The 23765-nt window shown below is 38.9% G+C and overlaps 1 protein-coding gene across 4 annotated transcripts in view; it reads left to right on the top strand.

Annotated features, from left to right (window-relative positions):
• Positions 1-20680, top strand: part of Tut7 (terminal uridylyl transferase 7) — a 73781-nt gene extending 53101 nt beyond the window's left edge. For 2 of the 4 annotated variants that reach the window (XM_048330764.1, XM_048330770.1), the window contains exons 25-29: positions 1342-1457; positions 8843-9168; positions 13484-13557; positions 13825-13888; positions 19643-20680. In XM_048330764.1, coding sequence (XP_048186721.1) covers positions 1342-1457; positions 8843-9168; positions 13484-13557; positions 13825-13888; positions 19643-19710 — 648 coding nt within the window. In that variant the 3' untranslated portion in view covers positions 19711-20680. The remainder of the gene's footprint in view (positions 1-1341; positions 1458-8842; positions 9169-13483; positions 13558-13824; positions 13889-19642) is intronic. The other 2 variants (XM_048330783.1, XM_048330775.1) reach the window with 2 other exon arrangements.
• The last annotated feature ends 3085 nt before the right edge of the window (positions 20681-23765 follow it).

Here is a 23765-nt window from a genome sequence, read left to right as displayed (position 1 = left end):
GAGAGAAAAAATAGTTGGAGACTTTACTATTTTCATTCAGAATAAAGTTACTTTTTCTTAGTTACTTTTAAGTTAGTAAAGATTTTTGTTTGGTTATATTAGGGTTTGAACTCGTCTTCATGCTCACGCATAATCATTTTGTAGAGTCTCAGATTTTTGTCCCAACTGATCTAAGACTGATTTTTTTTGCCCATGTAGTGTATAGCTGACCTAAATTGTGATACCTTAGCTAACTTAAGGCACATGATACCCACGTAATGGGGATCACAGACATAGGCTATCATACTCAACTTTTTTTTTGCCCAGACTTCCCACAAACTTCTATCCTGAAGATGTCTATCTCTTCTTACTTGGGCATCCCAGCCAGCCCAGCCTAAGGAAGACTTTTCATTAATACTATTTTTAATTGACATCATAATTAGATATGTTGATGAGATACTGTGTGAAGTTTTATATATATACGTACACATACATATATGTATGGAATGATTAAATAAAACTAATGAACATACTTTCAGCTCACATATTTTTTGCAGAGACATTACTTCCTTAGTTATTTTGAAATACATAATGCATTATAATTGTCACTAGTTATCCTGCTGTGTACTAGATAGCAATATTTGTTCATTCCAACCAACAACTTCTCATTTGCTTTACTAATAAAGACTTTCTTGATGAACCTTAACTGAATGGTTATATAGTTACATTAAGCATTTCCCTGTATCTGTATGCCTAGTTTATGCTAGATACTTCTGTGAAAATCTTCTACACTAGGGCTGCATAACTAGTTCAATCTGTTTGCCTGGAAATTTTGTTAAAAGTTATATTCTGATTGTAGATAAGAGTGTGCAGCCCAAGAGTCTGCATTTCCAGTGAGCTGCCAGGCAGTACTGGTGCTCATGATCCTTCCTTACTCCTTAATTTTAGCAACAAAGAGGTTAGCAGCCTGATCATTGTTTTTCTCTTCAGAGGCCTCAGCAAAACAAATTATTTTCCTTATTATAAAATTTGCACAATACATATTATGTTTCTTATTTCATTGGGACTTAGCCCTTTGGTTTTATGAGGCCTTTGTACCTTTTTCAAGTGTGCTTAAGCCTTTAGAGTTAGGGTTGCACAGTCCCTGTTTAGCTGAATGGAATAAACAAAAATATATTTAGAGAAATCTGTCCTTGATTAGTCTTAATAGTTTTGGATTTCATTAAGAATAAGCCATCTAAACAGCATAAAGAAAACTCATGATAGGGTTGTGATATGGGATGTATTGAGATCCAGTTTTTTGTGTGTGCTTAGATCTCACATTAATAGTTCAGGATTTTACATATTTATATTTTTCTCTAGGAGTACTTTTTTGATCCAGATGTACTAACTGAAGGAGAACTGGCCCCAAATGATAGATGTTGCCGAATTTGTGGGAAAATTGGACACTTTATGAAGGACTGTCCCATGAGGAGAAAGTAAGCACATGTTTCAGAAGAGGGGTGTGTGGGGGGGGGGGGGGTGCGCACGCGCACGCATGCACATGCACAGTCCAGTCCCAAGGCTTAGGCACTGCCCTTGACTCTACCACTTGAGCCACAGCTCCACTTCTGGCCTGTTGGTGGTTAATTGGAGGTAAGAATCTTATGGACTTTTCCTCCTGGGCTAGCTTTAAATTGAAATCTTCAAGTCTTAGCCTCCTGAGTAACTAGTATTACACATGTGAACCGTTGGCACTTGACAGTAATTTTCTTTTTGTTTTCATTGTCCTATTTTTTTTAACCACAAGGTGATTTCATTTTTCCCAACCGCATTTATGACACTGCATTTGAATTTTTGTGTTTGATTTCTTACATGTTGCTGAAGTATGCATTAATGTGTCTGTTTATATTTGAGAAATAGGACACATGAAAGAAGCCCTCTGTATACCATGTTTTCTGTGTCTTTTTTTTCTCTTCACACATAAATATCAATCTCCATATTGTTCTACCAATAATCTTACTGTCAACTTGGGAAGGTTGCAAAATGCATAAAAGCTAAAATGGCCGAAGACAGATTTTCTTTTTTTTAAACAGGCTCCTATGTGGCCCATGTGGCTTCACACTGGAGTTTTCTGCTTTAACTTCTCTAGTAGCTGAGAGTAGAGGTGTACACCACTGTGCCTGGACAAAAGCTGAGATTTTTTTTTAATCAGAAAAAAAGCAATGACTATTTAAAGATTTTTTTTTTTTGTATCTTATTAAATCTACTTCAGCTTACCTGAACAATAGGAAATACCATGGAATAATGAACACTTGGAAATCTAAGGGTATTTGCTAAAAGCTAAAATTTGAGAGAGATGTAATTGGATTAATTCTATAAAAATAATTCCACTGAGATTAATTATATGACAGAAACAACTAATTCTCTTATAAATTTAATGGATTTTTTTCCTCTTTGTGGAAGGGGGATGGGTAATTTGACTGTGATATTTCCACAAGTGTTTTAATGTGTTTCACTCAATCTCACCTCTCACTCTCCTTTCCCTCAAATTTATTTATTTATTTTATTTATTTATTTTTTTTTTTTTTGGCCAGTCCTGGGCCTTGGACTCAGGGCCCGAGCACCGTCCCTGGCTTCTTCCCGCTCAAGGCTAGCACTCCGCCACTTGAGCCACAGCGCCGCTTCTGGCCGTTTTCTGTATATGTGGTGCTGGGGAATCGAACCTAGGGCCTTGTGTATCCGAGGCAGGCACTCTTGCCACTAGGCTATATCCCCAGCCCTCAAATTTATTTTTGAAGTATCACTTAATGAGTTAAAACTTGAAGGATAAAAATAAAGACACATAAAATTTTAGAAAGTAGTACTTAGGATTTTTGTTAACATATTTTATTAGCTCTCAATAGTAGAAATCCTTCAGAATATATAACATAACTGTTGAAAGGCCCTTATGGAATGACTGCTAACTACTCAAGGTTTGTGAACATTTCAATTACTGAATAAACATGAAAGGAATATTGTATGTTGACTCTTTTCACTTTGTACATCTTTTGTATATATAAAGTATAAAACCTTGAAAGAAAACACTACCAGTTAATATTCTCATTAGATTTAAATGGTTCAAACTATAAAATAATTCTAAAGTAAGCACTATTAAAATCTAAAGTTTGGGGAAGTCTATTTTTCATTCAATATAAAAATAGTTCATACTTTTAAAGTGCCCAAAAATTGTTTTAAAAAACTTAATAGTCAAGGATAAAGAACAGGCTTTTTAAAAAATTGTAGTCTTTATTTTGCTACAGCTTCCATTTCTAATGTGGGGTATGGGTAATCAACAAGGCAATAAACAAAGAACATAATCATGCATTGTAATCATTCTTGCAAAGGAAATAGGCCCAATACCTTTTTGTTAAGTATTGTTCATAGTAAGCCAGTTTTATTCTTAGTATTTCACCCAACATGCCATCTACCTTATGAGTACATATTTTCACTTTTTTTCCAAATGATGATTTCTATGTTTAAAGGGGGCACTAATGTTCAATACAGGTATATATTATGCAGTGATCAAATTAGGCTAATTCACCTTGTGTATCTTTCTGTGTTGTGTGTGTGTGTGTGTGTGTGTGTATTGGTCCTGGAACCTGAACTCAGGGCCTGGGCATTGTCCCTTATCATTTCTTAATTGCTATTGGCTAGTTCTTTTCGGCTACAGCACTACATCTGGTTTTTTGTGCTGGTTAATTGGAGGTAAGGGTCTTATGGATTTTCCTGCCTGGCTAACTTCGAACTGCAGTCCTCTAATCTCAACCTCCTGAGTAGCTAGAATTACAGGTGTGAACCAATAATACCCAGCTTGTCATTTCTTTCTGATTAAAATTTAAAATTCTCCTTTTAGCTGCTCTGAAATAGCCAATAAACTATATCTGGTGCTTTTGCAGTGCAATAGAATAGCAGAACTTATTTCTTTGGTCTCATTGGATCTTTACATTATTTACCAAATTTGACTATGCATTTGAAAATATTGAAAGTGTGGATTGTTTTAATCAGCAAATATTTATAAATATTAAAATAGGTATAAGATGCTGTGAAAATTGCCACCAGGGAATTACTTCCGTGGTTTTCTTCTCTTTTTTCTTCCTTTTTTCCTGGAGTGACCTGAAATCTTGTAGAGTTGTTTCGTGTGTGTGTGTGTGTGTGTGTGTGTGTGTGTGTGTGTTATTGTATTGTTAGTTCTAGGGATTGAACTCAGGGCCTGGACTCTGTCCCTGAGCTTCTTGTGCTCAAGGCTTATATTCTGCTGCTTGAGCCACAGTTCTGCTTCTGGAATTTTTAGTAGTTTATTGGAGATAAAGATTCTCAAAGACAATATGCTGTACACCAACTGTACAACTCCGGGTAGGGTGGGGAGCGAGCCAGGAAGGGCGGAGGGTAAGAGAAAAACGGAGGAGGTAACAAGTTTGATAAAATATATATATATATATATATATATATATATATACTCACTACCTTACATTAACTGTAACCCCTCTGTACATTACTTTGACAATTAAAAAAATGTATTCTCAGACTTTCCTGGCTGGGCTGGCTTCAAACTGTTGGGTAACTTGACTGCTTACAACAGTGATGATGCAATGTTGTTAATGTTGTTAATGGCACAGAAACCTTTCCATTGCTCATCTGGTTCTATCTGGTTAGAACTAGCCCAAAGTGTGTGTTTGTTTGTTTGTTTGTTTGTTTACCTCTAGAGAGATGCTTAACTGCAGATTGACCATAAGTTAACGAGCCTTGGTCCTCAGAGTGGATGGAGTGGTCCAGAGCCGCTCCCCACAGTCACTTGCTTGTGACCTGTTTCTTTTCCTGCCCCTCACATGTCCACGATGGGAAAAATGGCCCATCTTCTCCAAAGCAAGATCTAGTGGAGAGTATTGTTAGTAAAGAAAATTTAAGCAAACTTAAGAGTTTAGAATTAGATGAAATAAATCCAGTGATGTGAGGACAGCGAAGCAGCTCCAAAAGCTAGCTAGGTGCTGGCAATTGGTACTTTAAAGTACTTGATTACATTTTCAGTTCCAGAGCCATAGCTGAGTTCCTTGAAAGGCTTCCAATTGGTGCCATGGAATGGCTGGAGCAGAATTTAACTTTTTCTCTCTCCTGTCTCTGTTGTCCTTTCCCACCGTTGATAACAGATACAGAGAAAAGTTACAAAGAAAGCTAAAAGCTTTCCATAAAATCAGCCCCTGGCTGGCTCACCAATTTCTGTCATAAAATGAATGAGAGGGGCTCCCTCAGCTTCCTTATGCCCACAGAAATCTTAGGCACTCGAGATTCACTCATGAAAAACATTTCAGAGTATCATAAGAGTCCTACAAGGTGGGAGGTTTTTTTTGTTTGTTTGTTTTTGTTTGTTTGTTTGTTTGTTTTGTTTTTGGCCAGTCCTGGGGCTTAGACTCAGGGCCTGAGCACTGTCCCTGGCTTCTTTTTTTTGAGCACTCTGCCACTTGAGCCACAGCGCCACTTCTGGCCATTTTCTGTATATGTGGTGCTGGGGAATTGAACCCAGGGCCTCATGTATATGAGGCAAGCACTCTTGCCACTAGGCCATATCCCCAGCCCAAGGTGGGAGTTTTATCCAGATCTTATTTGTAGTGAAACTTGGTAACAGTTGGGAGGAAGAACCATGACCTCATGCAGAAAATGTGAGTTAAAGATTATAATTATGTTGAAAGGAAAAAAGAAAGAAAATTAGCCAGTTCACTGTCCCCGAGTATTTTTGTTCAGAGCTGGTTCTCTACCACTTGAGCAACAGCTCCATATCCAGCATTTTTTTTTTGTTTTTGTTGTTGCTTTTGTTTTGTTGTTTTGCTTTGGTAGTTAACTGGAGATGAGTCTTACAGACTTCCTGCGAGGGCTGGCTTCAAAGCATGATCCTCAGATCTTAGCCTTTTGAGTAGCTAGGATTACAGGCATGAGCCACTGGCACTTGGCAAAAAGGAAAACTTTTTCCATTTGTACTTGTCAGTACTCTGCAGAATACTCAAGTATAATATAGTCTTCAAAATCTTTTATAGAATTTCAGAATTTCTCCAGAAAGTCTACTTACCATATTTTCATCAGCCTTTGGTGCTTCAGTAGTATTGCAAGGCTTCTCAGTAATGGATGAAAAAGCTTCTGGGTCAGTTCATTATATAAAAACCATAGGCAATTTGACAGCTTATATATGTAAACCAATATACAAGGTTTTTGACATCTCAAGTGTGGTCTCTCATCCTACAATTGGATTTGTCCCTGTTCAACAGCAAATATCCCAGTGTTGTTGCTAATCAGTATGTCAGAGTTTGAGAGAAAATTATTGTTATATCTCCCCTTTGTTCTTTTGTCTTGTTGGTGCTGGAGTCCTTATACTTGCTGTGCACCTTGCCACTTAAGCCACATTCCTAGCCTTTAAAGACCCCAGTTTCTGAATGTAGTTCTACTGTAACAGAGAAAATAAGCCTGTATAAAATCTTGCAATTTCAGAATTTAGGGTTTGGGGTTTCTTTGTGTTGTTTTTTTTGTCTTGCCTTGTTTTTAATGAAAATGAAATGATTGAAACAAAGCCTTATGATCTGTTAAGGTATTTCCAGTGATTTGAAAAGTAGAGATAGTAAGATCATGGTTTAAGGCCATCTGATTTTAAAAGAAAGTACAGGCAATAAAGCCATGTTCTTTGAGTTTTGCCTGTATCCCTAGCTACTGGAGAGGCAGAAATTTTAAGAATCATGGTTTGATGCCAGTTTGAGCAGAACATTAATGAGACCCTCACCTCAGTCAATAAGCTAAACATGGTGACATGTTCTTCTTTTCTGAGCTACATGGAAGGTGGGAAGATACTGGTCTTGTTCTGTCAGTCCCTGCTAGAACCACAAGGCCCTGCCTAAAAAAATAAAACAGAAGTGTCTAGTGGGTATGGCTCAAGTGAGTACTTGATTAAGAAGTATGGGATTAGTTGTAACTACTTTCAACCGTGCCATGTGTAACTGTAGCTTCTATTATTGATGACCTTCTTGTATCACCTTCCTGTGGTTGTACCTACACTATCTCTGTATCTTATCTGAGTATATTGGAAACTGTGTATACTGGTATTAGAACTAGGAAATTGAAAGGGAATACCAAAATCGAGAGACACAGGGTAAAAAAAGACAAACAACTACAAAAGCAATACTTGGAAAACTGTTTGGTGTAAATGAACTGAAAAACTCATGGTGGGGGGGAAGGGGGAGGGGGGAGGGGGAATGAGGGACAAGGTAACAAACAGTACAAGAAATGTATCCAGTGCCTAATATATGAAACTGTAACCTCTCTGTAATTCAGTTTGATAATAAAAACTTAAAATAATAAAAAAAGAAGATGGGATTGTAAGTTTACCACAAAAAAAAAATACATACATACATAAAAGAACTTAACCCAAAAGTGAACTGCCTAGAAAACTGAAACCCTATCTCATGAACAAGTTTAGCATGTTTCATGTATATTTAGGAAGATCTTAGTCATGGCTAGCCAAGGCAGACACCCTCTCTGAAAAATAGCTAAAAGTAAAAAGGGCTAGAGATGTAGCTCTCAAGTATGAAGGTACTGAGTTCAAAAACCTTATACTGCCAAATAAATTTTCATACATACATACATACCAGTCAGAAAACATGGCATTAGCTGAAGGTGATAGGAGTTACGTCTCATGTGCACAGTTAAACAGTCTTTCAGGCCTGGTCATTTTGATCATGACCTTAGTTACTAATTTGCTGCTTCGACAGGGATAGAAGTAGAACACTATGAGTCTTTCTATTCAGAGCAAAAGAAGTTCAGAGACTTTTTTTTTTAGTTAGTAAATAGTCAAATGAGTTGCCCCAGGACCTCAACTATATCTGATGTAAAGTGACCGAGGTGTGGCTTATTGGAACTTAAAACTCATTGGCCATTTTCTGTAAAATAGGGCTCGTTATTTGCACTAAACGTAACTTTTAAAACAACTTTTAAAAAAGAATAAAGCATTTTTCTTTTGCCTAGTGATGTTTGTCAGAGGCAAGGGCATGGGTTTTATTGTTTGGTAGCATTACATTGTGGTTTTGGGTGGTACTTGTGGTATTTTTTTTTGGACAATAATATTCTTAATTTTAAATATACAGTACTCAAAATCAGATGGTATCAGGGATTGAGTTCTTAGTACCTTCTTAAAAATTCAAATAATAGTAATATTGAGTAACATAAAAATGATTTTGACATTTCAAGAAGATAAATCTCATTACCATTATTCCTTATGAACTTAAAGTTTTCTACTTTAGTTTCCACTGCCTAGTAACAAATGCCAATGTGGCAGAAAGGCAGTTCCAGAAATCCTTACACAGATTATTTTAATTTCATTGCATTAGTATCAAAGAAGAAATTTAACCAAGAGTTATACTTGTGAAAGTGTGTTTTATAACACTAGAGTAACTGAAAATGAAAACAAAAAACAAAAACTACATCTTGGACTCCAAAGGGACATTTTGTTACTCTGTATCCACAAATTTTATATCAATGGATTCAACCAACTGCAAGTGAAAACTATTTTGAAAAGTAAATACTACCCGTATGCTGAACAGTGCAGACTTATGTCTAGAATGTGTGCATAGGTTATGGAAACACCATACCCTTTTTATATAAAGGACTAATGATTTTGGTTTCCAAAAGGGATTCTGGAACCAAACCCCTATGGATATTGAGGGCTGACTGTAAATTCTTAATGGAAAAAATGTAGTTTTTACTCCTTGGTTTCCTTATTTACTCTCTATTCCTGGTTATCTCCACATGCTGGTGATACCTTGATATTTTTGTTTAGACTTTCCTTATACAAGTATTATATCTCCTACAGAGTGAGACGAAGGCGTGATCAGGAAGATGCCCTGAACCAAAGACACCTTGACAACAAAGAAAAAAGAAGCAAAGAGGACAAAGAAATTCAAAACAAATATACCGAAAGGGAAGTATCAACAAAAGAAGACAAGCTCATGCAATGCGCAGCTCAGAAAGCCAAGCCTATGAGGGCAGCTGTTGACCTTGGGAGGGAGAAGATTCTCAGGCCATCAGTGGAAAAATGGAAGAGACAAGATGATAAAGACTTAAGAGAAAAACGTTGTTTTATTTGTGGGAGAGAAGGGCACATTAAAAAGGAATGCCCACAGTTTAAAGGCTCTCCAGGTAAGTGGATACCCTGATGTTTGTACTAAAATGTCAAGGGAAAATACTGTTTATAGAATTCTTTCCAAGTTATATATGTATGTTTTAAGAAATACACTTGTGGGCTGGGGATATAGCCTAGTGGCAAGAGTGCCTGCCTCGGATACACGAGGCCCTAGGTTCGATTCCCCAGCACCACATATACAGAAAACGGCCAGAAGTGGTGCTGTGGTTCAAGTGGCAGAGTGCTAGCCTTGAGCGGGAAGAAGCCAGGGACAGTGCTCAGGCCCTGAGTTCAAGGCCCAGGACTGGCAAAAAAAAAAAAGAAATACACTTGTGTTTTAAGAAAGCAAAAGCTTGCTGGGTACCAGTGGCCCACTCCTATCTAAAATCCTTGCCATTTAGGAAGCTGAAATCTTAGGATCAAGGTTCAGAGCAAGCATGGACAGAAATATCTGGTTTTATCTCCAATTAACTAGCAAAAAGCTGAACTAGAGGCACAGAGTACTAGCCATTAGCACAACTAGCCAAACGAGAACTGGCAAAAGAAAATGTGTAATTTCCCCACTAATGATCTTTTTATCTTGTTCGTAGGATTTAGTCTTATGAAAGTGATTTCATGGGTTTTTCTAAGATAATAAGTGAAAGTTTGCTCATCCCTAGTACCTATAAAACAAGCTCAAGCTAGATCTTTCCTGAGGCAGTAGCCGAAGTTATTTCAAGACACCACACTGTAAATAAGTTGGCTATACATTGTTCTGTTCATACATCTTCAGGTACATGCATAGAAAAAGGAATAGAAGGAAATATGCTGCTCTATTAGGGTTATATTTGTAGAGGAGAATTATGGAAGATTTTTATTTTCAGAGCTTATTATTTTACTAAATTAATTTAACATGGCCATCTTTAAGAGGAAGAAAAACTAATAGCCATTTAAAATCATCCACAAATCTGTGATACAAGTAATAGTATGCACTCACTTGGGAGGCTGAGGCAGGAAGAACATTTAAGCCCCAGAGTTTGAAACCAACCTGGGCAACATAATGAAGTCTTCTCAAATAGAAAACAAATCACCCACAAATCTTGCCCATTTGAGTTGGTGGTTATGAATTCACCATTTTTACTGAAGTCATTGTGTGTCCATTTCCATGTGTATACCTTATTCATGGGGAGGAGTATGGTGAAATAAACTCAGAATCTCTCCCTTGCTAGACAAGTTACTCCATCCGATGAGCTGTGCTTCTAGTCTTTTCACTTATAGTTTATGTTTTAGATAAGGCCTCAATAACATTTTGCCCACAGTGGCCTCCAGTAACAGTCCTCCCATGTCTGTCTCCCAAGAGCTGGGATAACAAAAATGTACCACCACATCCAGCTGTTTTTAACAGACTGTTACAAATAAGGATATCTTGAGTATGTATAAGAAGTTAAAGCAATTTATATATACTCTCACTTTGCATCTCAGGGCAAGCCTGTGCTAGTGAATGAATACAAATTGATTGTTTTTATTCTTAATTGTGTATGTATGTCTGGAGAATTAGAACAAGACTGCTTTATACTTTTCAAATACTCTAATACATTTACAAACTAAAGATAATAATTTTTTTTCAGTAGGTCCTGGGGCTTGAACTCAGGGCCTGGGCACTGTTCCTAAGCTCTTTTTGCTCAAGGCTTGTGCTCTACCACTTTGAGCCAAAGCTCCACTTCCAGTTTTTGAATGGTTAATTGGCGATAAGAGTTTCACAAAGACTATTCTGCCTGAGCTGGCTTCAAACTGCAATCTTCAAATCTCAGCCTCCTGAGTAGCTAGGATTACAGGTGTGAGCAACTGTTGCTAGGCTAATAATCTTAACATTTTTAAATATGCTAATGTTCCTAGTTTTCAGAACTCTAATACAATCGTCCCTTGCTATACCATGGTTCACTTATTATTGTGGCTTCACTGTGTTGTGGCTTAAAAAAAAAAACAACCTACAGGGCTGGGACTATGGCCTAGTGGCAAGAGTGCTTGCCTCATATACATGAAGCCCTAGGTAGGATTCCCCAGCACCACATATACAGAAAACAGCCAGAAGTGGCGCTGTGGCTCAAGTGGCAGAGTGCTAGCCTTGAGCAAAAAGAAGCCAGGGACAGTGCTCAGGCCCTGTGAGTCCAAGCCCCAGGACTAGCAAAAAAAAAAAACAAAACTACATGTAAATAGTGATCCGTCACCTACTGCAGGAGTTATGTTTCAGAGACCTTGAGATAGGTGAAAATCCATGAAGTAGCAGTAAATAAAGTGAAGTAGCAATAAGGAACAACTGTAAAACGCAGCTACTTTTGAGGATTTTCACCTATGGCAGGGGGTCTCAGCAACATGACTCCCACGATTGGTGAGGGATCACTGTACCTCTCTTCCACTTGATCCTATCATATTCAATAATACAGTGTATCTCAAATTTTAAGACAGTCTCAGATCTCCTATATTTTTTGAAAGAGCTTTATATGGACATATATTATTTTAAAAATTTTGTGCTGTATGCAGTTCTTTTTTCTTCCTCCCCCCGCCCACCATGTTGCTTTTGGTTTATTCCCTGTTGTCACTTTTTTTTCTGAATTCTTTGTTTTCTATATGTTTATCTGATTTGGGGAAGAGAAAGGGAATCACAGAAATGGTGGGACAAAGGATGAACCAATTCATCACTGATACTCACTAGATACTATATAGGAAATGAACTTTATACCATGAGGGGCCAAGGAGTCAGGAGGGGGAAAAGTGGGTGAAAATCTTTTTGTTCAAAAAGAAATGTGCTCATTACCTGACTTAGGTAACTATAACCACTTTTACAGTAAAATTTATTTATTTATTTATTTATTTATTTATTTATTTTGGCCAGCCCTGGGGCTTGGACTCAGGGCCTGAGCACTGTCCCTGGCTTCTTTTTTGCTCAAGGCTAGCACTCTGCCACTTGTGCCACAGCGCCACTTCTGGCCATTTTCTGTATATGTGGTGCTGGGGAATCGAACCCAGGGCCTCATGTATATGAGGCAGGCACTCTTGCCACTAGGCCATATCCCCAGCCCCTACAGTAAAATTTAAATTGACAAAAATACAAAACTATTTTTCACAGTTCGGAGGGAAAAATCAGTTATAAAATAGCATTTCTGGAGAATTCAAGGAAAGGATGTCAGAATTTTATGAATGTTATTTTTCTAAGGTGTTTTATTAAGTAAACTATTAAATTAGAAAAAAATTTACTTAGATCATTCATTTTTAAATAGAGCTGAAATGGTTATGAATGGTGTAGCTTTGATTACCTCAAATAGGCTAAATTATTGCTCCATATATGACGGGTTTGAAACTTTGCTCTCAAACTAAAATAAAATGGTTTTCTTTTATAAGAAGAGAATATAATTTAAGAAAATTAAAGTAATGAAGCATTAACAATTATTACATATCAGGCACTATTTTCATTACATTAAATGGATCTCATTTAATGGGCCCATTAAATTTGATGGTGTTATATTCTCTGTTTATAAGTGAGGAAAATAAACAGTTATGGATAAGATTTTAGATACTTTTACCAAAATTATTTTTTGTAGCCTAATTTAGAATAAGTTGACATCTCTAAAATAAGATGTAGCCATGGGGGCTAGGAATATGGCCTGGTGGCAAGAGTGCTTGCCTCATATACATGAAGCCTGGGTTTGATTCCTCAGCACCACATAAATAGAAAAGGCCAGAGTGGCACTGTGGCTCAAGTGGCAGAGTGCTAGCCTTGAGCAAAAAGAAGCCAAGGACAGCGCTCAGTCCCCGAGTTCAAGCTCCAGGACTGGCAAGAAAACAACAACAAAAAAGGTGTAGCTGTTGATCTAACTATTCCTCTTAGTATAACCAAATAGTGAAGTTTATTCACCTTTTTATTTCTTCTTTGTAGTAGCAAGTTTTAAGGTATTTGCAATGCTCACAATTCTAAGGGAAATTATTCCACAGCCTAACTTAGGCACAGAAATGAAACAGGGACAATCCTGGAAGCGGAGGGATTAACAAACCTAGGAAAATCCCTCAGCTAGAAACCTTGTTTCTTCCATATTTAATATTTATACATTGCAGTAAGCAGTCATCATGTCATAAAAGTGAGGCAAGAAGGCAGAAGAGAGTAGTAAAAAATATCCAGCTTCTTCCTACTCAAAAATTTATGGCATTCCTTCTCATTTTTTCAAATGTGTTCTCTTTTCATCCACACAGTCTGAGTGGGGCTTCTCTCATCCTCAGAAAATCTTTCTGAGGAAGTTTGAAGACAAGGCCACTCCTCTCAACTTAAAATCAAAACAAAAGTGCTGCTTTCTTTCTTAGGTATGTCTAAGTCAGATTGTGTCTTTGGATACCCTTCGCCTACCCCTTTGAGATCACCTGGTACATTTGGTCAGGTAAACACAGCTTAAAAATTGAGAAGGTCTCTGTTCTGATTATTCACCCAACATTCCTAGGATGCTCCTTCCTTCTGACTTGTCCCTCTGTGGTGCCTTGGATTGTGCTGTGTGGTAAGGCTTGCTGGGCCTTGGTGACTTTCCAGCTAATTGAAAACCTTGCTTCTCATGTGCCTCATTTCACCTCTCTTTGGTTTCCATTTTGAGGCTGTTTCCAATGAATGCTTCTTCTTTTGATTTTGTAAACTAGTCTGTTTCATTTTTTAGGTAGTCCTTTTACATGAAGACAAAAAGAAACAAAAAACAACTATATTTTTGAGTCCCCAGTCAGGTATGTGGTTTACGAACAACAAGGAGAACCAAAATCAAATATGTGTTACTTTATTTTCTGCAAAGTTTATTACCACATGCCTTTTGAGACTTTTTCTTTGACATGTCATTTGCACAGAAATGGGACATCTGGGGACCTTTTAAAATAATATTCCCCTGCTCCATCTTCATTTCCTGAGTCTGACTTTTCAGTAGGTAAGCCCAGGCCTTTCCAGTTTTAAGATGTCCCAGGTGATCCTTAATTCTGTGATTCTCTTCTATACTTCTTGGATTTTGCTTTGAAATGCCTGCGATCTTGCAAGCAGTGTAATTGCCTGGAGATTGTTTGCCATGCTCTAAAATAAGGAAAGAGTCTGTGCTCCTCCATTCTTTACCTCTCAGCTATTTCATGGATTAGTCCTTCAGTAAACATATTAATCTCCTCTTCCTATTTTGACTGACCTCAGCACTGGATAAATTGCAGTGAATTGATAAAGCCCCTTCTATCATTTATTATTTTTGTTATACAATAAAGAGAAAGTGTAAGCAAATATTAAAAAGGAACAATCATGTGGTAGAAAATGATTAAAACAAAGGTAAAGTAGGGATTGAGAAGGAGAATGTTCGATGTAATAGTGGCCTCTCTGGTAGTAAAATTTAAGCAAAACAATCAAATGAAACAGGCCACAAAGAACTAGGAGTTAGACCACTGTGTGCAGACTTAAAAACAGTTCTCCCTCCTCCTCTGTCACTAAGGCCCTATGGCAAGTATGTTGTGAGAAAGGGAAGGATAGTTAGGAGTCCATAACAGAGAGTGGATGGATCTGCATTCTGAAGCTCCTTTTAGCAATTGAGGGATTGGAATATTTGACAGTCTTGAGCCTAGGAGTGATACGTGACACCTGTTTTAAAAGATAAACTATGGCTGCGTATGAAGACTAGCATGGAGATTAAGAAACGAGGAGACAGCCACATCGCTTGAGGAAAGAAACAGTAATTTAGACATGGGTAGAGATAATAGAGGTAGTGAGAATTTGTAATTACAGGTTCTGGGTATTCTGAAGGTAGTTCCAACAAGATTTGCTGATGGATTGGGTTAAAATATGAGATGAAATGAGTTGGATGACACAGAACAGAGGTTAATGTGATTGAGAGAGACAGGAGATTTGGCGGAAGAATTGGAGGTCACTTTTACAATCACAGGTTTAAGATAGCTGTGAGTTGCCCAGTACGGTGGTGAATAGCTCAATAGCCCACAGGGTGCATGTTACTGTACCTTGGGAGACTCAGAATGCTCCAGAGCTCTTATCTCTACTGTGAATGTTGTTAACATAATAAATAATTTATTCAGATATTTAGATTTGTCAATACCACGATGAATTTTCACAAGTATATGTCATAATCTAAATGGAGCTAGGCATTTAAAATGTGTTTATTTTTAATGACTGAGGAAAATGTTAAAATAACATCAAATTTCTTTGCAGTCCAATATTGAAAGACATGGGGGTTGAAATTGGTATGTAGTGAGATGATTTAAAAAAAATAAAATAAATCTTCAAAGATACTCCGTTCTTAGACTCAAAAGGAAAATGATACACCTGAAAGATAAGCAACTAACTGAAGTTTCAACCCTAACTCCAACTCTGATTGGTCCCCTCACCTTAAAACATGAGGGCAAGTATTTGCTAGGAGTGTGTGTAATAGTTTTAAGTAGCCTACACAACGTTAGAAATAATAAAAGTTGGGGCTGGGAATATGGCCTAGTGGTAAAGTGCTCATCTTGTACACATGAAGCCCTGGGTTCTATTCCTCAGCACCACATAGATAGAAAAAGCCAGAAGTGGCGCTGTGGCTCAAGTGGTATAGTGCTAGCCTTGAGCAAAAGGAAGCCAGGGACGGTGCTCAGGCCCTGAGTTAAAGCCCCAGGACTGGCAAAAAAGAAAGAATGAAAGTTCTTTGTACTGAGTGAACCCCAGATCCGGGAGACAAGAGTGGGATGGAAATGGAGCCCACCCAGAGGCAGGTTGATTGATTCGGAGAAAAATTGGGAGCCACATCACAACCCCGTAAACTGTAGTAGTGACTTCAACAGATGAAAGGAAAGAGACATCACTAGTGAAAAATTTTTTTCCGCAAAGATCCTCTGAGACTTTGAAAATCTCAGAGATACCAAAAACCATGTTTTTGCATATTTGACCCTGAGCAAATATTGCCAATGTTCCCACTGCAGAACACCAATGCCTTAGTCAGATTATATGGGTGTGAGTTCTGGCTTTGGGATGTTGAGAAAGCTCTTTATCCTGCTCATGCCTCCATTTCATATCCTCAACTGTAGACAGATATGGATGTTGCAAAATTCATGAAAAGCAATTGGAACAACACTTCAAGGATAAGCACATAGAAAAGGCTTGGGATTGTGGTGATTGCACTCAACATTATTTCTTTGGGTATTGTCAAGTCTGCAAGGTACCAGCATTGGTCTTGAAAGTAGAACTCTACCATAAAACACCACTAATTTACTACAGGCAAAAATTAATGGGGCTTGGGATATGGCCTAGTGACAAGTGTGCTTGCCTCATATACATGAAGCCCTGTGTTCGATTCCCCAGCACCACATATACAGAAAATGACCAGAAGTGGCGCTGTGGCTCAAGTGGCAGAGTGCCTAGCCCTGAGCAAAAAGAAGCCAAGGGACAGTGCTCAGGCCCTGAGTCCAAGCTCCAGGACTGGCAAAAAAAACCACTAATTATACTATGTGCTACATTATTCCAAAGCAAAAGATTTGTAATAGGCAACATTTTACCTTTCCCATAATTTAAGCTCTTCAAGTATGTGGTAGATTTTTTTATTAGAATATATTAATTGTACACAAGAGTTGATTGTGACATTTCCAAAGATGTATATAATATATCCCAATCAAATTCTTTTCCTCATTTCTCTTCCCCCTTCTTAAAAGAATTTCCACTGGTTTGTTTTATTTATTTATTTATTTTGGCCAGTCCTGGGCCTTGGACTCAGGGCCTGAGCACTGTCCCTGGCTTCTTTCCGCTCAAGGCTAGCACTCTGCCACCTGAGCCACAGTGCCCCTTCTTTCCGTTTTCCATATATGTGGTGCTGGGAGAGCTTCATGTGTAGGAGGCAAGCACTCTTGCCACTAGGCCATATTCCCAGCCTGGTTTGTTTTATTTTTTTTGTTTGTTTGTTTTTGGCCAGTCCTGGGCCTTGGACTCAGGGCCTGAGCACTGTCCCTGGCTTCTTCCCGCTCAAGGCTAGCACTCTGCCACTTGAGCCACAGCGCCGCTTCTGGCCGTTTTCTGTATATGTGGTGCTGGGGAATCGAACCTAGGGCCTCGTGTATCCGAGGCAGGCACTCTTGCCACTAGGCTATATCCCCAGCCCCTGTTTTATTTTTATACATACAAATAAACTACTTCAACCATATTCATCCTTCTGTGCCAGTTTCACTAATCCTCCCCCTCCTTTTAGTATTTACTCCCATAACAGCCTGTTTTACTTTCCTGTCATTATTTTCTTCAGTGTGTATTAATTGCACCAGAGGGTTTAACTATGGTATTTCATAGTGTATATGTTGCATTTCAATCAGAATAACAGTCTACTTCTTCCTCTTTTTCTCCTTGTAACCTCCTATTGATCAGTAACTTTCTTTGAGATGCTTAATGCCATCTTCACACGTTCACAAGTAATTACATCTTTCTTTTGCTCTCTCCCCTTCCCTAAATCCCCCCACTGTTAGAACCATGTTCTCTGTATGTATGTTTATACATATATGCTAGGTTTTATGGCATGTTATTGAATAAGAATAATTTACAGTGTACTTCTTTTTTTTTTTTTTTTTTTTTTTTTTGCCAGTCCTGGGCCTTGAACTCACCTGAGCACTGTCCCTAGCTTCTTTTTGCTCAAGGCTAGCACTCTGCCACTTGAGCCACAGTGCCACTTCTGGCTGTTTTCTGTATATGTGGTGCTGAGGAATCGAACCCAGGGCTTCACGTATATGAGGCAAGCACTCTTACCACTAGGCCATAGTCCCAGCTCTTCTTCATTTCTAATTACCAAAAATTTTAAATTTTATATAGTATATTTTACTATATATAAATTATGTTTACAGTATTCCACAATCAGAATACAAGGTATTTTATATTTCCATTAACCAATACATGAGCATTTAGATTTTGTCTGATTATTTTCTGTTATAAGGCCTCCTCTTGTACTGAACATATGTGAGATTGTAGGGCTGATAACATGTGGACATGTGGGTAAGATACTATCAAATTACCCTGTTACTGGCCTGCACAATTGTAGCTCCCACCAGCACTATGTGAGTTATTGCCATATATCCTTAGAAATTCTTAAGTTTAAAAAATTTTAATTTTGGGGCTGGGGATATAGCCTAGTGGCAAGAGTGCCTGCCTCAGATACACGAGGCCCTAGGTTTGATTCCCCAGCACCACATATACAGAAAACGGCCAGAAGCGGCGCTGTGGCTCAAGTCGCAGAGTGCTAGCCTTGAGCGGGAAGAAGCCAGGGACAGTGCTCAGGCCCTGAGTCCAAGGCCCAGGACTGGCCAAAAAAAAAAAAAATTTTTTAATTTTCACAAATCTGATGACTGGAATTGTTTTAGTGTCACTCTCATTTGCATTTTCTTAACTCTGGTAATGCTAAGTACACATTTACATACATTCATGTCATTTTTCTTCTCATATTATTTATGCTTTTCTCAGTTATCTGTTGATGTCCTTTTTTTTTGCCATAAAAGGACAAATTTATTATCTTGTAGTTCTGGAAGTTGGAAGGATGACACGTTACTGTGCTAAAAAAAAAAACAAAAAAAAACGTGTCAGTGCAGCTGGATTCCTTCTTCAGGCATTAGAGGAGAATCGCTTTCCTTCTGCTTATGGTGACACACACACACACACACTTTACTTGGCTTATCACACACACACACACACACACACACACACACACACACTTTCCTTGGCTTATGGCTTCCCCTCTCCTCCAAAGCCATCAACACCAGGCCAAGTCCTTTTCATCTTATCATATTGCCAGTTCTTCCTCTTTTATTTTAAAAGACCCTTGTCATTACAGTGGGTTTACTTGGTTGATGTCCTTTTCTTTTCTGAAATGAATTAGGAGTCCTTTAGTTATGATAATGTACTTAGGAAATAATTATCACAATTTTATCAATATTTACTACTGCTTACATTTTGAGTTTTAGCTATAAAATTATTTGAAAATGAGTGAGGTAGGGTGTGGTTTGAAGAAAGAACTTCTTTGTCCCATCACAAATTGACACTAGTTATTGAGCAGCCCCCTCCTTTGATTTGAAATGCAACTTTAATTATGCAATAGTAGGTCTTCTGTGTTGCTGAACAATTTATTCACACACTGGGATTTAATCACTACCCTGTGGTACAGTTTAATTAGTAATCGTCATTCCTATCCTTCACTTGTAAGTATAATAAAATGTATTAAGTTGGGCTCCTCAGTCCTCCACATCAACATAGTAATAGTGAACTTGCATATGTACTTAGAACAATATCACTCTAGCAACTTGTCTGAATTTAGAAAGGCATGAGTAAGCATAGTTTAATACATACTACATTTTTTTAAATCTTCCTAATTACTTTGTTTATAACAGGTGACTATTCGTAGAGTGGCATGTTTCCATAAATAATTAGGAAGTCATTTTGTGATTGTTTTGATACACTGAGGCTTGTTTCGTTGACATTGGGTTTTGTTTTGTTTTCTCTTCTAGGTAGCCTTTCCAGTAAATACATGACTCAGGGAAAAGCCTTGGCGAAGAGGACCCACCAGGAATCATGAGGGAAGGAAAATGCAGCACTCTAAGTGGCCACTCAGGCATCCCTATCCACATGGAAAATTAGGTTCATTTCACAGGACTTAGCAGCATAGATCAGGCTTCAACTTAACATTCAAGGGAAATGTTGGATTTTTTTAAATTTAATGAAATTGTTAATGAGGAAAAAAATTTTAATATAATGTCACCTACCATCCATCCCCAGAGATTTACAGATTTTAATAGAAAGCCACGATGTATGTATTTATGCCAGGTTAAAAGAAAAATGTAACTACGGGCTAGTATTCAATGAATACACCTTCACAGTGTTTTAAACTTTTTCAAAGCATACTAAAAAGGGTGTGCTGATAAATTCCAAGTAAATCAACCTTTTATTTCCCCTGTAAATCCCTTTTTTTGTTCTTTTGTTTTGAAGAGGGGAATTTATATTTATTGTTTACTGAATCCTTGTATGGAAACATATGAACTATATGTGAACTGCTACTGCTGTACGTAAGATCTGTAAATGATTTTATTCTCTTTGTAGAAATGGTGGCAACACAAATGTATATCTGTGTGTGCCTTCAGTGGGGCCCACTGCCACAGAGACATCCCTGGGTGTTCTCTTTCTAATTGCAAGTCAATTGACATAGAACTCTACTACACTCAAAAAATGAAGTCAGGAAAATAAGTAGTCCTGTTTGCCAGTCAAAAGCATTTTCAAGGGAAAAATGATAGAATTAAAAAGTGCTTTTTACTTTTTATGATATTCAGAAATTAAGGTGGAGAGCTTTTCAAAACCTCTGATGACAATAGAGGCCATCTCTGCCAATCATAACTCGGTTGGTATCGTTCTGGGTCTTACTGGAGCCCTCTTGGAACTGTTTCTCTTAACTTCCACAAGCTTTTCTGAAATACTACATGGTCAGAACTATGCCTCAGTTTATTTATCATTTCGAAATAAAATCAAACTTTCAACCTGTAGTTTTATCCACATTTATTTTGTGTGATGAGAGTCTTAAATTTCATTAGGAATATAAACAAAGGAGGTTGGAAAAGTGCACCTTTCACCCTGAGTAAGTGTAATTGGAGGTGATTACCCATATTGTTTTATAACCTTGAGCACTGGGAAAGCAAGTAGTAAAGACACCAGTTGAAGAGATGCAGAGTACTTACTGTGAAAGTTAATGTGGAAAAATAAAGTTAGTGATAGTAACAGTTTAAACACAAAATCATGAACTGCGCAATATGGACAGACCCTATTCTCCATGACTTTGCTCAGCTGCTGCTGGCCTTTTGCTTATGCCTCATGAAATTAATGGGGCCTATAATTCTGGTGGCACTTTCCTGGAAAAGCTATTCTGTTGTCTTCTGGAATTACAGCAGAGGAGAAATAGGAGACCAACCTGATTTTTGTTCCTTTGTAGGCTTTAATGTTTGGCTTGCCTGTTTTTTGTTTTTTTCACTCAGGCTAGAACTAAGAAGCTAAATTGCCTCAATTTAGAAATATGTCTCTAGCAACTGAAAAGGGAATCTAGCGAGGAAAAAAAAAGTGAATCCCTACTCACTGTTTTAAAAATTGGAGGAAATATCTTAGTTTTGATCATTTTTGTTTTTCTTCAGTACCCAACACATGACCAGCTGGATTTTTAATGTCTTGGCATTTCTAATTTCTTCTGTAAATGTCATTTCATTTCTAATTTTCTTAAACCCTACCTTTTGCTTTTATTCTTTAAGTTTGCATTTATATTTTCTTTTTTTATAGGGATCTATACTTACCGCCTTTTAAGGATGTTACAGTTTTCTACATTTTCTTCTGAGTTCTCTAGTAGATTTGCCTAATGCATTGGGATTGTTTCTTTGGTGACTGGTTTTAGTTTTGTTGTTGTTTGTTTTTTTTGAGGTAGGGGGTCCCTTTGGAACCTGTACTGGCCTAAAACTCAGTGTATGTAGCTTTGGCTTACCTTGAATTTGTGATCCTCCTGCCTTAGCCTCCTGAGTGTTGTCTGTGCAACAGTGCCAGGCCTTTCCTCTAAATTCAGATTCCTCATAGAGAATCTGTGAGACAGTGAGCAGTGCTTCTTTCCAGCACATCTACACAATAGGTTGCTCTTGTCTGCTGGGATGCTGGACACAGTGCTTCTGTAGGCAGTTACAGTGCAGGTGTACATGCTCCCTTCAGATTCCAGGTCTCAGGATGAAGCTAGCTCACAAATGTGGCAGGCTGTCTTAACAACTGCCATTAAGTGCCCCACAACCACATTCTGTTACAAACAAGATTATGAAGTCCTTATTTTGTAAGTGTTCTACAGGACCTATTCCACACTTTCAAAATCTCTTGCCCACTATTGACTATATCAGCCATGTACAGGTTAAAATTTTTATGTTCCTATAGAAAACTAGTCTATTTTTGCTTCTGTTTGAAAGAAAACATGTTTACCAGGTGCAACAAAATCCTGATTAGACAAGTCACTGGGGATCACAGACACACTTAAGTTGAAAAGAGTCTCACAGCTCCTCACCCCTGTAACTTGAGAGTGCTCAGAACCTCTTCTTTGAACCAGGTCAGGCATGTTTGGTCCACAGTGATTCCCCAACACTGCAAACTTTTCTAAAGCGGGACTCTATTAGACTTTGGTAGGGCCTGGCCCTGCCAGTTTGCCAGCTGTGCTACAAGGCCCCTAACTGGGCAGTTCAGTTTTCCTGTCAAATGGAAACCACAATGCCCTTACAGAGTCAAAATGATCAAGTGAAATTGTACCAAGTAAACAAGTTTTGAAACCTCCAGAATTACTGAAGCATTTGTGTGATACGGTTGAAACTGACATACACAGACACCTAAAAGTGGTTATAGCTTGCAAAGTTCAGCATTTCCCACACCCACCTCATTTCCACACCCCTGGACAGCTGCACCTGTGAGATAACCCTGAAAGCTTGCCCAAAATATCTAATTTTCCAGGCCCTGTGGACAGTACCTAAGTCTGATCTGCTAGCAAGTAGATGATGTGAGTCGGTGCTTATGGGCCAAAAGCTAACCAAGTAAATTAAATATAGGAAAGACTATTACACATTGCATCCTGATGCAGAGAACTTAGAAGTCGATTTTTTAATAGCATCTGATAGCACTAAACTAAAAGATCTGAGTTTAAGCATCATAACAGCATAATATATTTTCCAAAGTTAGTCAACCATCTGTTGTAACATGAAAGTATAAGGGTTTAAATAAAAAGCACTCTCTGGTGTTTCTGTTCTCTGTCTCACCCCTCACCCCCTGTCACACTCTTGTGGTCCGGGGCTTCACACTTCCCATAGAAACACTATCACTTAGACGTGCTCAGCACCCTCCCACTTTTTATTTCACACCATTGTTCCTTCCCCATCAAAACACTGAGCAAAGATTCTCTTCAGCACTGCTCCTCCGAGGAATCTTCTCTGGCATTTTAGCCAGCACTTCTGGCCGGTCCGTAGAAATGTCACCTGCCCGGCGTTCTCGCTCGCATCGGGGACTGCGGCGTTTCTCTTTCCCTGCTGGCTTCCCGCGGAAGCCCAGGCACCGTGCCTGGTGCTCGGGAATGGTTATGCCACTCAGGACCAGGGCCCACCGCAGTCGGATCAAGGGGTAACAGTCGGATCGCTGCAGTGGGTGCTCATTAAATGCGGTGATGCACAGTGGAACTGGGTTCCACCCTCGTGGCGGGGCCGGTCGCTTCGCGGGACCGCCCGCCGGCGTGCCCTCGCCGGACCGAAAAGGATGCAAATGCCAGTCCACGGGACCGCATCTCCGTGGAGAAACGGATTCCAGGTTCCAGTGCGCTCAAACGCCACTGCAGCCCGTCGCTGCTTGCTCCCGAGAATCCTGCAGCAGGCGAAGGGACGCACCGGGGCCTGCAGGATCTCACTGGATCGCGAGGTGGCCGGTGACGGCCCGGCAGGCCCCGCGACCTCGGCAGCCGACCCCGGGGCCTCCCGGCGCGGCGCGGCGCGGCGCGGCGCGGCGCAGCGGACCGCAACGCCCCGCTGGGCGTCGGGGCACTGACGTCACTCAAGCCGCCCGCCCAATGGCAGCAGCAGATGGGCGATG

The sequence above is a fragment of the Perognathus longimembris genome, chromosome 1, assembly GCF_023159225.1.
Source record: "Perognathus longimembris pacificus isolate PPM17 chromosome 1, ASM2315922v1, whole genome shotgun sequence".
Taxonomy (NCBI): domain Eukaryota; kingdom Metazoa; phylum Chordata; class Mammalia; order Rodentia; family Heteromyidae; genus Perognathus; species Perognathus longimembris.
Note: the sequence above shows the minus strand (reverse complement) of the source record. Positions and strands in the feature narration are given on the sequence as shown.